Source organism: Phalaenopsis equestris, unplaced genomic scaffold (assembly GCF_001263595.1).
Source record: "Phalaenopsis equestris unplaced genomic scaffold, ASM126359v1 Scaffold000002, whole genome shotgun sequence".
In the NCBI taxonomy this organism is placed as follows: Eukaryota; Viridiplantae; Streptophyta; class Magnoliopsida; order Asparagales; family Orchidaceae; genus Phalaenopsis; species Phalaenopsis equestris.
In genome coordinates this window covers 17,924,201-17,937,022 of record NW_018164444.1, presented here as the reverse complement: position 1 = coordinate 17,937,022, position 12,822 = coordinate 17,924,201, and the positions used below count along the sequence as shown (strand labels likewise).

At 30.8% G+C, this 12,822-nt stretch overlaps 1 protein-coding gene across 1 annotated transcript in view; it reads right to left on the bottom strand.

The window, feature by feature from the left end:
- The window catches only part of LOC110031007 (actin-related protein 2), a 23,699-nt gene that overhangs the window by 6,227 nt on the left and 4,650 nt on the right, over positions 1–12,822 (bottom strand). Inside the window, exons 7-11 of the mRNA XM_020734028.1 lie at positions 11,105–11,208; positions 10,945–11,013; positions 10,544–10,607; positions 9,358–9,426; positions 3,550–3,633 (exon numbers count right to left, since the gene is read on the bottom strand). Coding sequence (XP_020589687.1) covers positions 3,550–3,633; positions 9,358–9,426; positions 10,544–10,607; positions 10,945–11,013; positions 11,105–11,208 — 390 coding nt within the window. The remainder of the gene's footprint in view (positions 1–3,549; positions 3,634–9,357; positions 9,427–10,543; positions 10,608–10,944; positions 11,014–11,104; positions 11,209–12,822) is intronic.

Here is a 12,822-nt window from a genome sequence, read left to right as displayed (position 1 = left end):
GGAAAGAGAAGGTTATAAATAATAGTTGGTAAAATATCTGGTTTTGTAAATGAGTAGAAGACATTCAATTAATCAAAAAGCATTCTCTAGAAACAAAATAAACCCAAAACTGTTTGGACACACTAGTTTGAAACAAAAGAGATATTATTGTCTCCAAAAGATGTCAATTTTTTTCTTTTAGTTAATTTATTTTGGGAGGAAGAATCAGCAAAAGATGATATGTGATCAATATTATGTCATGTATGTTTGTAACACTGTAGAAAAATATACTTTGGAATTATCACTTCTCAAAATTTTGACCAAAATATTAAAATGAGTTTTAATTTCAGCCCAAAAGGATTTAAAATGTGACAATAACTCAGTACTTGATTTCATAAAGTACAACCAAGTCATATGAGAAAATCATCCATGAAAGTAATAAAACATATTGAAATCCATTAAATAAAGCAGGACAATGTCTCAAAATGAACCAACTCAGAACTATAAGCAACTCTTTTATTAATTCTAAGAACAAAAGACAAATGATGGTGTTTAACAAATTGACACGAATCACAATCTAAAAATGATGGATGTTCTAATTGGCAATAAACCTCAAAAGGATATAAGGTGTTGGAGCAAGTTATGGGTTGAGGTGTTCGTTCTCGAGAGTGTATAGTCCCTACGACTCTCATCATTTACCAATAATCTTATTCATCATAAAAATCCTGAAAAAGACAATGATCAGAGAAAAATAAGATACAACAATTAAGAGCACGTAATTTTGCTAACAGAGACAAGATTGAAAGAGAGAAGAGGTAAATTGAGGATAGAATTTAAAGGTGATGTAGGTGTAATACTAATGGTGCTAGAACCAAAAACGCTAGAGGTAGAACCATCTGATAAAGTAATGGAAGAAAATTATTTATGAAAAGTGAAAAGGAGTTTTGGATTGTCTGTCATGTGATCTGCAGCACCAGAATCAATGACAAATTGCGTGAAAGATGAGAAAAAGCAACTATCATTGTTACCTGACTAAGCAAGGGCGGAAATAGAGGTAGATTTCTTGGATGCTTCCTGAAATTGAATGAATTTAGCATTCCATTCATCTGGCCTCATTAGTAGTGAACATGTGAGCAAACTGTGATTTAGAGCACTTCTAATTCTTCTTGAGCAACTTCTAACACATTTTTTTCGTATCACCAGGTTCATGGCACTAATAGAAAACTACTTTAAAGCCTTGATTTCCAAAATTTGGAGTTTCATTATGCTTCTCATGAGGCTAAGGTTTACTGATGTTTATATTTTTTTGATTAGTAAGAGCACAAGGTTGATGTACGAATAAAGTCTGAGATCTTCGAATAGTGCACAACATTCTACTATAGGCTTCGTTCAAAATAGTAGCTCCATAATCAAATAAGATATGTGAGTTGACACCTTCATACTGAGAGTTGAGGCCAGCTAGAGAACTTATAATAGTCATTTGATCTTTTTGAGCCTGTTGAATGTGGACATCAGTACTAAAAGGCAATAGGGCATTCAATTCTTCATGAACACATTTAAAGTGCATGTGATACATGTTAAGAGATTGATCATGTTGTTCAGTTCCATAGAACTCCTTGCAAACATCAAAGATTCGAGAAATGTTTTCTATCCTGGAAAATAAAAATGTTAATTCCTTCATCGCATTTTTAATATAGTCATAACAATTGATACGACTAGATTGATCGGGTTTGATAGAATTATGTATTTGTATTAAGAGCTGAGCATCAACTCTCATCCACTTAGAATAATTTGGATAAGACTCGACTAGGGAATTATTAATGAGATAACTCTCTTAAGAAGTACTCCTTATGTAGAGTCTCACAGTTTTATTTTAATAAAAGTATTTGACGTCCTTTAACTTCACATTAGTAATTTTAGCCATAATTAAACCAAATTTGTCACAAGATATTTTTGTTCAATAGTCATGATTATCACCCTATATTCAACGAGTTTGAATCGATGAATCTCAATGATGATGCAATCTCGTAGCATGGTCCGAGCAATCAAATAATTTGAATTGTTTCCGGATGGCGCAAAGGAGATGATGCCAAAGTACTTGTAGGAAAAATATTAAGGAACTCAAACTTTCTCTAGAAATCGAATGGTTCACCAATTTTTTTGAGGATTGAAAAAACATTGAGCCAGTTCAGGAAGTCTTAGACCAAGCAATTTGGTTCGGCTTTGTTTCCAGACAATGAGGCAACTTGATAGTCAACTCTGGAATTCCCACTTCTAATACAAAGAAAAGATAGCAACAAGGGTTCACTAGAGCAAGGGTTGTTGTTCGAAACCGCGACGCCATCGAGCAGATAAATCGAACTCTACGAGCTGATGAGAGGGTTACGAGCAAGCACAATCATTCGAAATCGGGACGAAGGCGATCGAAGTAGAAAAATCCATGAATACGGCTCAAAACCGTGACTCCTCTGGTTCGTCTCTTCCAAACAAATTGAGCATTCCTCTGTGCAGATGCTACCGAGGCGAACAAACTCAAATGAATCTAAGCAGTCGAGGTCGGCCAACGAAACAAATTGTGCAGATCGACGAAGCAGATAGCTTTGAACAATGGAGTAGATGTAGCCGACGAAGACAATCTACACAGACAAAGCTAATTTAGAGAAGCTATCCTCATTGCAGAATGAAGGCGAAGCAGATGAAAGCTCTAATAACATGTAGAGGGAAGCAAATCTTTTTGTTCGTAATTGAACGCATATTTATACACTCTCCCATCTCCATAGATTAGAAATATTTCTAATACAAAAAAGATCTTGTCATTAGATCTTCTTTAATTAGATATTTAATATTAATCTTCCTAATATACAAGTATCTTTAAATTATACAAAAAAGATAATATACAAGTATACTACTTTCCATAACAAATATAAAATATATTAAAATTTGGGAGTTTATCTTTAAATTATTAAAAAGTCTAGAGAAACATATTTTACATATTATAAAAAGTGATTTCTAATTTATTATCTCCTAATCGCTCGTTCTATTTGTCATTTTATTATAACACTAGCTTGAATTAGTTTTGTTTTTCTCTCTTTCATAATAGATAAGCCAGCTCATGAATCAGCTCGAACTCATAGAATCAAGCTTGAGCTCCAGCTCATAAAATTAATTAATTAAGCTCAAGCTGAGGGTGGCTCAAGCTCAACTCAACTTGTTCACACCCCTAAATTGGACTGATAAAATTAAGAAAGATCACCACAAGGAGTAAATATATAATCTGGTAGATCTGAATGTCCTCGCACCAGCTAGTCACGTTCTGATGAAAATAAAAAGGTGTTTTCAGTTTGCTGATTTGTCAAATTTTTAATAGATTGGTTATCAAATTAAAATAAAAGCATTACAGTTTTCAACAATATTATAGAAGAAAACGACTAATATAGATATATTAAAAAGAAGTTTAATTAGCTGAAGCAACCAAAGGGTCAAATTTTGGTCCGCTTAGTGAACATTTATAAGGAATAAAAATCAGAAGTGTTTGCCAATTCATTGCAGTAATTTTATTATTATCAATACCATCATCCTATTATCAATATCCATTTCCTGAATGCAACGAAACGCCATGTCTGCCATGCCATCACCTTCAACATCTATAAGCTCCTGTATCAAAATGACATTTATTTAGTAATTTAACATAATGTATGGGGATATTATGGAAACATACATGCAACCAAGCTAAAAACCATAGTATAAGCAGAAAATTAGGAAAATTTTGCCAAATGTATACAAATCGAACTCTTCAATAACAGCAAGGGAGCTAAAAATAAATTATCTCAAATCAAGAAGTTTATCCGATAAAACAAGAAAGAATAACAGCTTCTTACATTCAATAAGTGTATGAGGAAGTTCCGAACCGTCAAAGCCATAAATTAATCATCATCATTGTAAGCCATAAACAACTATTTTGTGGTTAGCTTTATGAATCAGCATTCTTCCTTTATTCCAATTTAGAGTTTCGGGAGATGTTAAACCTATATATTTTTATACAAATTCTATCAATGTTAAATTAGATTTACTTAATTTTTTCTTATTTTTTGCACATTATTAATTATTTTTATTGATGTATCTTCTGTCAATGTTGTACTTCCCAAACCATCTTAGAGTCTACTTTTCATCACCTTATCCCAATATATATTACTCCCACACCCTTCAAACTTAATCATATAATCATTTCTCAATCTATTTTTTCTAATTTTGTCAAAATAACTCAGTGTATTTCTGTCCCACTCAATTTATTTATCAATGACTTATTACCATTCAATACTCCAATCCATACAACAAAGGCAAACGATTTGAAGTTCTCTAAAATTAAATTTACCATCGTGAAATTTTGTTTTGTAATAGAACTCCAAAAAACATTTTCTAATTTCAGTCACTCGGCCTTAATGCTAGAAATTATAGTACTACCATATCCCTATAATTTTTCATGATAGGCCCAAGATACTTAAACCTAGCACACCTCAGTAACGCTTTCTTTTAATGTTATTTATTGATAAATTACTAATATCATAATTCTTAAATTTGCATATCATCTACACAAGAATTGATCTATTAATCATAAATTCTTTATCTTATCAACACTAGCGGCATTATTCAAACATCATGCTCAATCATTAATCTATATATCCCAAGCTCTTAATCTTATGAACACTTAAAACTGTTATTCTAATATTAAGCTTCTTTAGGGAGAGGTTTCATCAAATTGAGTTATATCATGATAAAAATCATATAAAAAATTAATTCATGATAACTATCTTTTGTGAGAATTTTTTTAAGCAATATTAAAAAATACAAATTTAATGTTGATCCTTGACATGATCCTATTATGATTAAAAACTTCATTACCACACATCTACTAACACTAAGTAATACTCCATCATATGCATATCAATAATAATTTCACCGTAACTTTAAGACACTTTTTTTTTTCATAATATGCATTAAATTCACTTCTTAAGATTATTAAAAATCGTGTGAAGATATTTTTTTCTCTATTTTTTTTTAGGATTGCCTCAACAAATATGTCACTTTTGGAACTTCTAATAATAAAATAAAATTGGGCCTGTAATATATATGACGTTGTCATCATCACCATCATCTAAACTATTTGGGATCAGATGTATGAATTCTTATTTTTTATTCATTCTTGTTGAGAATTGTCTGAGACGTTCTTCTTTGCAAATCACTTCGAACAGTCCTTATCTTTTTATATTGTTTATGGAGATGCTCTTAATGGATATTCAAAGTAATGTGCCTTGTTTTATATTTTTTTTTAATGATATACTTCTAATTGCGGAGACATTCATTGAAATAACCAAAAAAAATAGAATAATAGAGAAAATATTCAGGAGATAAAAGACTCATAATTACTAGAACAAACACCGAATATATAATATATAATTTAAGCATTTCCGATATTAACAATTATGAATCAATAATTTTGGAATATATGGTGATATCTAGTTTGATTGGTTAAGTTATCTTGAATCTATTTTACAAAGAATGGAGATAGAAGTTAAAGGTTGATTGTTAAGCTGGATAGTTATCTTTAGAGCTTTATTTGATAAGAGGATATCACATGGATTTAAAAGTGAAACATATTAAATTTGAAGACACTTTGATCACTTTATAATTACTCCTAGTATTAGTCAGCGCTCCATCACGTAAATTTAATAACATCAATATACCTTTAACATAAATACTCTTGCTGTATGCATAACAAATTAATTCTTATGATATTTAATCATATTTTTTCTCAGGATTAATTAATGTCTATGAAGATCATATCCTTGCTCCATATACTAATCCATTACTTCATTAAAAATATACATTTCTTCCATGGTACATCCTCATGGCATGAAAGCAAATTGGTTCTCCAAAACTAATAAATTTTCTCTAGTGAATGGAGGGGCAAAATTAAGCACCTAAAAAAATCTAAAATACAAATAAACACGCCAAAAATATTTAGGGGACATTAGATCAGTTCTAAAATCTCTTAAAGCTTCTACATTAATCCTCAAAATGGAATTAGCCATTTTATCTTACATCATGTTTTGCTCAACTAAGGAATTCTAACTTCCTGAGCAAAATATTTTGAGAGACAAAAAACTTCAACTTTAATATTCCAACATCTTATCCTGCAGCAATAACCTCTTTTGATTGTTAATATTAAGACATAGTTATAGCTATTAGTTTAAATTGTGTAGTTGAATTCTTTTTTGAACTCATCATAAAATTTGTAAAATAAAAATTCTTTCTATCAGTATAAGAAGAAACTGTTTACATGCAAAATTTTTGGGGTCTTTTAAGATCACCTTTTTTTTTGTGTTTTTAATTTATTAATTTATTTTGATTTAAAACTAAATATGTATTATATAACATGTTTACTTGTTTTTAACAACATCCAAACAAATATTTAGAGTGTTTTCAAAAACAAGCTAATTTATTTAAAAAAAAAATGCAATAAGCACACTAAAATAAAAGTAAAACTCAAAATAAAAAATAAAAGTGATCCCAAACACGCCCTTAGTATTCTCGAATAAACATTTTTTTACAAACTATATTTCCATTATCTCTCCCATATCTTCACTATTTAATTTTTAAATTTGATTCATCTATAATTACTAAAAGGATTGAACATCCCCTTCATTCGTGAATGCTAGTATCAAAATCCTTCAAATTCCATTTAAAAAATTATTATACATGATTAGTTCCACCAAAATGTTGTTTGCAAAACTTTTTCAACATTCCGGGGTTGGCCCTGCAATGATCACACTCCCATAACATTTCCTAGACTCTTAACTTAATAACTTCAAAATTAGACAAATTCTAAACAGAGATAAGGCATGCAATCCATAGAATTGAAAGAAATAAGAACATACATTCAAAAGAAAAGTGATTTAGAGTCACCGAGCCAGTGTTTTCAGCAAGAAACTTTTTTGGATGTGATGTACTTCCATCAAGAAATCCAGTAAATCTATTTTCGTGAAAATCTTGAGAATTTGAACATGCCAAATAGGATAGTTGTCTATGGTTAATTGATTCTGAGCAAGTAGTTTGATATAAGAGACAGGAAATTTGAGAGATGTGGGATAGTTGTGTTAGGCACCGGTAGAGTAGAAGATGGAGATCCAGAGGTTACTGAATCTTCCATTCGAATACTAAAGTAGAATGAAACAAGAAGTAATGAATGAATTACACAGAAGGGTTTTGGGATACTGTTTGTCTGATAACATGAAGGCAGGAAAGCTCAGTGGAAAATCACTATGATTACCGGAAGAAACATGACTCAAACTAATGTATTAAAAGAGAGCAGAAGTTTGTATATATACAGCAGTACAAACTATGGTTATATTGTCCAAAAAGCTCCTTGTTCGTAAATAACGCGTGTTAGGCTCGTTAAGCAGCTCATGTTCGAATCGTTCCTTAAGTAAGCAAGTCAAACACAAACAATTTTTTTAAACTCGAATTATAAATGAATGAGCACAAACAACCCTGTGTTTGATCGTGTTCGGCTCATTTTAGCTTAAAATAAAGAAATTATATATATTATTTTCATTTTAGCTTAAAATAAGGAAATTATATATATTATTTATATGATAATATATTATCTCATTTTAGCTTAAAATAAAGAAATTATATATATTATTTATATGATAATATATTATATAAATTTATATCTAAGTTCAAATCATCATAGTTTTGTGGTGATGTGGTTTTGTGTCATTTCTTGCATCGGGATGATGTAGGTCTGAATCCAACAACCTACATCTATTTTTATAATTAATATAAATAAGTCAATAGAGTTAAACACGAGCTAAAAACAAACACAAACATTTTTTCAAGCAGAACACGCACGAACTTTTCACGAGCCAATTTCGAACGAAAAATTAACCGAGTCAAACACAAACACATGTTTAGTTCGCTCCAGCTAGGCTTGTTTAAACCCCTAGGGCATATATAGGCGGAGTAGAATATTTTGGAAAGGGAATCTAGTTGGTTAGCAGCTAACTGCTCTGACAACCAGGTTGTTTTAATTATATTATTTGAGATGTGGGCCTAAAGCATATTAAAAATAAGATTGTGGAAAATAGGTTCAGGTGGTTTTAGCAAGTCAACAAAGAGTACAATATGCATCAATAAAGCATATTGATAAACTAACATTCAAAGATAAAAGAAAAAGGGATAAGATGAAATGTAATTTGTATAGTAGTTAAATAAGAAGATTTACGCTAGATAGATTTAATACCTCGTGAAAAATTCAATAAAGATGAACGGAGAATGAACATTCATAAAACATACCCCAAATAAATTGGACAAGACTAAGGATGATGATGCGGATGACAATGGTAGTTCAATCATAAAGACAATTTTAGATGCTGAAATATCAAAAAAAATTAATAAAATTCTTTAATAATGAGTCATGTTTTTGGTGAAGAACAGCTTACAATACCTACGTGGATCTAAACAGAGTTTAAAAAGAATGATGAATATCTGTCGCAATGGCAAGCACCTTAAACGGAAATGGAAAATGATGACTCTGGATCAGACTATTACCTCACAAGCATAAAACATTTGTGATTTACATACATACCACAAAATTCTTATATATTTACATATCTAACACATAAACTTTAATATTTACTTTTACAATACTTAAATGTCTTAAACCTATGCATGGAAAGGTGTATTTAACTTTTACAAGGTTGGTAATAATGGTATATTTGACATCATATTAAAGATGTAAATAGGACGCAATAGAGAAAAAGGATTCATGTAGCCGACCCCACGTAGTGGGATTAAGGTTTTGTTGTTGTTGTTGTTGTATATTAAAGATGTAAATGTTATTATTTACCATTATTACCAATTTTTTAAAAGTTAAATACATCTTTTCATGCATAGGTTTAAGACATTAAAGTGTTATAAAAGTAAATATGAAAGTTTAGGTGTGAGGTATGTAAATACATAAGAATTGTGTGGTATGTATGTAAATGCCCCAAACCAATTCAGCCTCCATAGAAGAAAAAATAATCTTGTGAAAAGCATGAAATATTGAGCATTATCCATTATGAAAAGGTTTAGATCTAAAATTGATTGAAAAGTGAGACATGCATGTAATTGACGGTTTTTCATAATTTAAGCTAAAACCATTGTTTTCTTAGCCAGATGAAACTATCCTATTAACTGTTAAGCATGAATGCAATTTGAGAAGTTTGGTTTCCGATCACAGGTCCTCTTAGTAAATGAAGCAACTATTATTTAAATAATTAAAAAAATTTCGGTCTAGAAAATAAGAAACTTGATTGCAACAAAAGATCTAAATACCGGGGTAAAGAGAGCCTCAGGAGCCTGGAACCTCTCTGTGCCAACTTTTATGACTCTTCCATCAGGCAGCTGATTAGACAAAATTCAGATATTTTACTATAATATATAAATAAATAAAGGAAATTCACATACATACCACTCAATTCCTATTTATTTACAAATCTAACACCTGAATTTCAATTTTTACATGCATACCACCTTACCTATGCATGAAAGGGCTTGGCGTATCTCACTTTTTAGAAGTAAAAATGGTGGAATTCTTCATGTATTTCACTTTTTAGAAGTAAAAATGGTGGAATTCTTCATTTGATATTGAAAATTTTTGTGATATGAAAGCTTTAGGTTGTGTAAATATAAAATGTAAACTTTAGTGATAGATATGTAAATGCATGGGAATTGGGTGGTATGTATGTAAATGCCACATAAAAAATTTATGTCGCGACCAAGATTATACATGGTAGTACTTAAAATTAACTAGTGAGCTAAGATAACTTTTAGTTCTTATAGTAATAACCCATCCAACTCTAAGAAACGAATTGATTTACAAGGCAAAGACATAATTATCAGAATGCCTTACAACACAAATTTATCAAAGAATACACCAAATAAATCTGATTTACTAAAATTTTCAGCTAAGCAATCAAACTGCTCAAGAAATGCAAGCGCTCGCTTCGGTAAGGAGTGTGAAACTCTTTTTCAACTGAGACAGTTTACAAATGATCTACACTCTCCCCAACAACAAATACAATGAATGTATTCCTGTTACTTCTAGCTCTCATTGATTTCTCAGTTTTCACTCCAATAATTTCGTGCTACTTCTAGCACGTGTCAGTTTAGTCCCAAAGTCCATAAAACTGTCAAATTAGTCTCATACTCTTTTAATATGAGCTAAAATATTCTTCAGGGAGGATTATTTTAGTCCCTACTAAAAGAGTATGGGTACTAAGTTGGCGCTTTTATAGACTCTCAAATTAAACTGGCCCCCTAGAAAAAGTCAAGGGTCCATTTTAAAACTTTTCATGATGGAAAAAATATGATTTTTGAACACATTCTTCAAATCCAGTTAAAAGAGTACTATGGGTGCCTAGATATTTCCAAAGGGATATTAAAAAAAAAAATCTAACTTTTGAAAATATCTCTAGTAAGCCAAACTTGTCTTCAAATAGCAATGATCAAACAAACTTACAGTGTAGTTTTTGACAAGAATGGTAGTTTGAAGACCAAGTTGGTATTCACGCTTGTAATCATAGCTGTAGGGGTTTCACGATTAAGCTTTATTAGAAATGTGCCTGACACAAGCATAACATATAAGCATGCCATCAATAAAGAAAAGGGCTGCTTACATACATACCAGCCAATTCTTATGTATTTGCAAATCTAGGAGCAAAATTTTAATTTTTATATTTATAACACCCAAATCTTCCATATCACATAAAAAATACCCTCATTTTAACTTCTAAAAAGTGAAATACGCCTTTTCATGCATAGGTAAGGTGGCTTGCATGTAAAGCTTAAAATTTAGGTTTTAGATATGTAAATAAATAGGAATTGAGCGGTATGTATGTCAATCTTCCTAAGGTAAAATACCTGATATAGCAAAGTTTCTCTTTTATATCCCTTACAGTTTCAAAATCAGCCGATCTATTCATTGAGTACCTTCAAAATATAGCATGAGAGCAATTCATAAAAAACCAGCCAAAATTTCTATTGCTTTTAATATTTGAAGGACTAAAATGGAAACTAGTACCCCCTCCTCGAGAGTAGATCCACAAGATAAGATGTGATGTGTCTGCCGGCGACATTCATTCTCTTAGTGAGATGTGGAAAAGAGTAGCCATCAACAACAGGTACCTGCGTAGAACACATTAAAAATTTTCTTGCAAAAAATAATTTTTTTATGAGAAGGAAATAAAATAACTGCTAGCATCTCCAAGAGAGTAAAAAAGATGGAAATTTGGAAACATTTTAGGAATAAACTTTCTAGGCCATTGTGTTGCTTAGGGAAGAAATTTGCCTCCGGAGCTCTTGACATAGCTATCGTTTGGAGCAGGTTGTAATGATGACACATTGAATTAATCATTTGATTTGAAACAAAGCATTGCAGTTTTGTCTCATACATTTCATACACATTTCTTCAATCTTTTTTTTTTTTTGTCTCCTATGTTATCATAAATGTCTTCATTTCTTTTTTTTTTTGGGTCTTCAATTTCAGTGTAAGAAAATTATATTTTGATTGTAGTTTTATATCAAAATATTTGATATAAATGTCTTCATTTTTTTTTCGCTTGCCTTCAAAGTTACTGCACTTGTCATTATAATCTCTAAAGCAATAACAAATGATTTCAGTGATTACGGTCATGAGCCATCATGAGAAGCCGCTCCTCAATGTGTATAGTGTAAAGAACTCCTAGCACTATTTTTGCCAGTCTAGCTAGATAGCCAAGTGTATGTTAAAGATTAGGAAGATTTACATACGTACCACTCGATTCATATGTATTTACATATCTAGCACGTAAAATTTACACACACACACATGTATTTCACTTTCTAAAAGTTAAAAAAGTGGTATTTTTGATGTGATATGAAAGATTTCGGTGGTATAAACGTAACAAGCAAAGTTCTTAAAGATTAACAGTTAAACTAGCAAGGGACTTCAGGCTATATCAAATAGATGACTACAATGACAACCTAATAAAATATCTTATACAGGAAAATCAGCTGTCAGGGGAACAAAGAAAGAAATGCACTCTTCCAAAAGTTTAAAAAAAAAGGGTTTCATTTTGTCATTTGAAATAAATCTATCACAAATTTTATATATTTCTGTAATAGTTAAATAAAATTATTAACTACATAAACATCCACAGCACCAATGCACAACAATCAAAAAAATTCAAAGATTTTGGGCATCCAATCTAGGGAATGTTGCTTTACTCTTTTTTAAAAAATCTATCATAATTTTTACATTTAAAAATTCAATAAAAGAAAAGGCACATCTTATGCAAAAATATCAAAGTCGCTTGGAATGTAATGGAACTAATAAAATACTTTTAAATTATTATTTGAAGAGTTCCATTAGAAACTGAATGGATATTTATTATAGCCCTTTCAAAGAAATTTTTATTTACAAATACATGTCAGTTTTGACATAAAAAATCTAACTTAAATTTTACATTTTTTTATGAGTACTGCACCAGTCCCCCAAAAAATTTACATAAAAATATAATGTCGGTCCACCTAAAAAGGTTGGCCAGTCAAAAGTTGATATAACTCAAGTTTGAATGTATTTTAGCTATAGCATCTTGTTGACCTCAATTTTCGTGAGGTCTAGTATTTCTCGTAGGAATTAGGATCTAGCCTTAGGGGTCTTCCTGCGACTATCTTAGCACCTTAGAAGTGGTGCCCGCCTCGTTTTAGTTCGACCTATTTCCGTCCTCTTTTGGAGTTTCGCGTGTGCGGTATCGACTT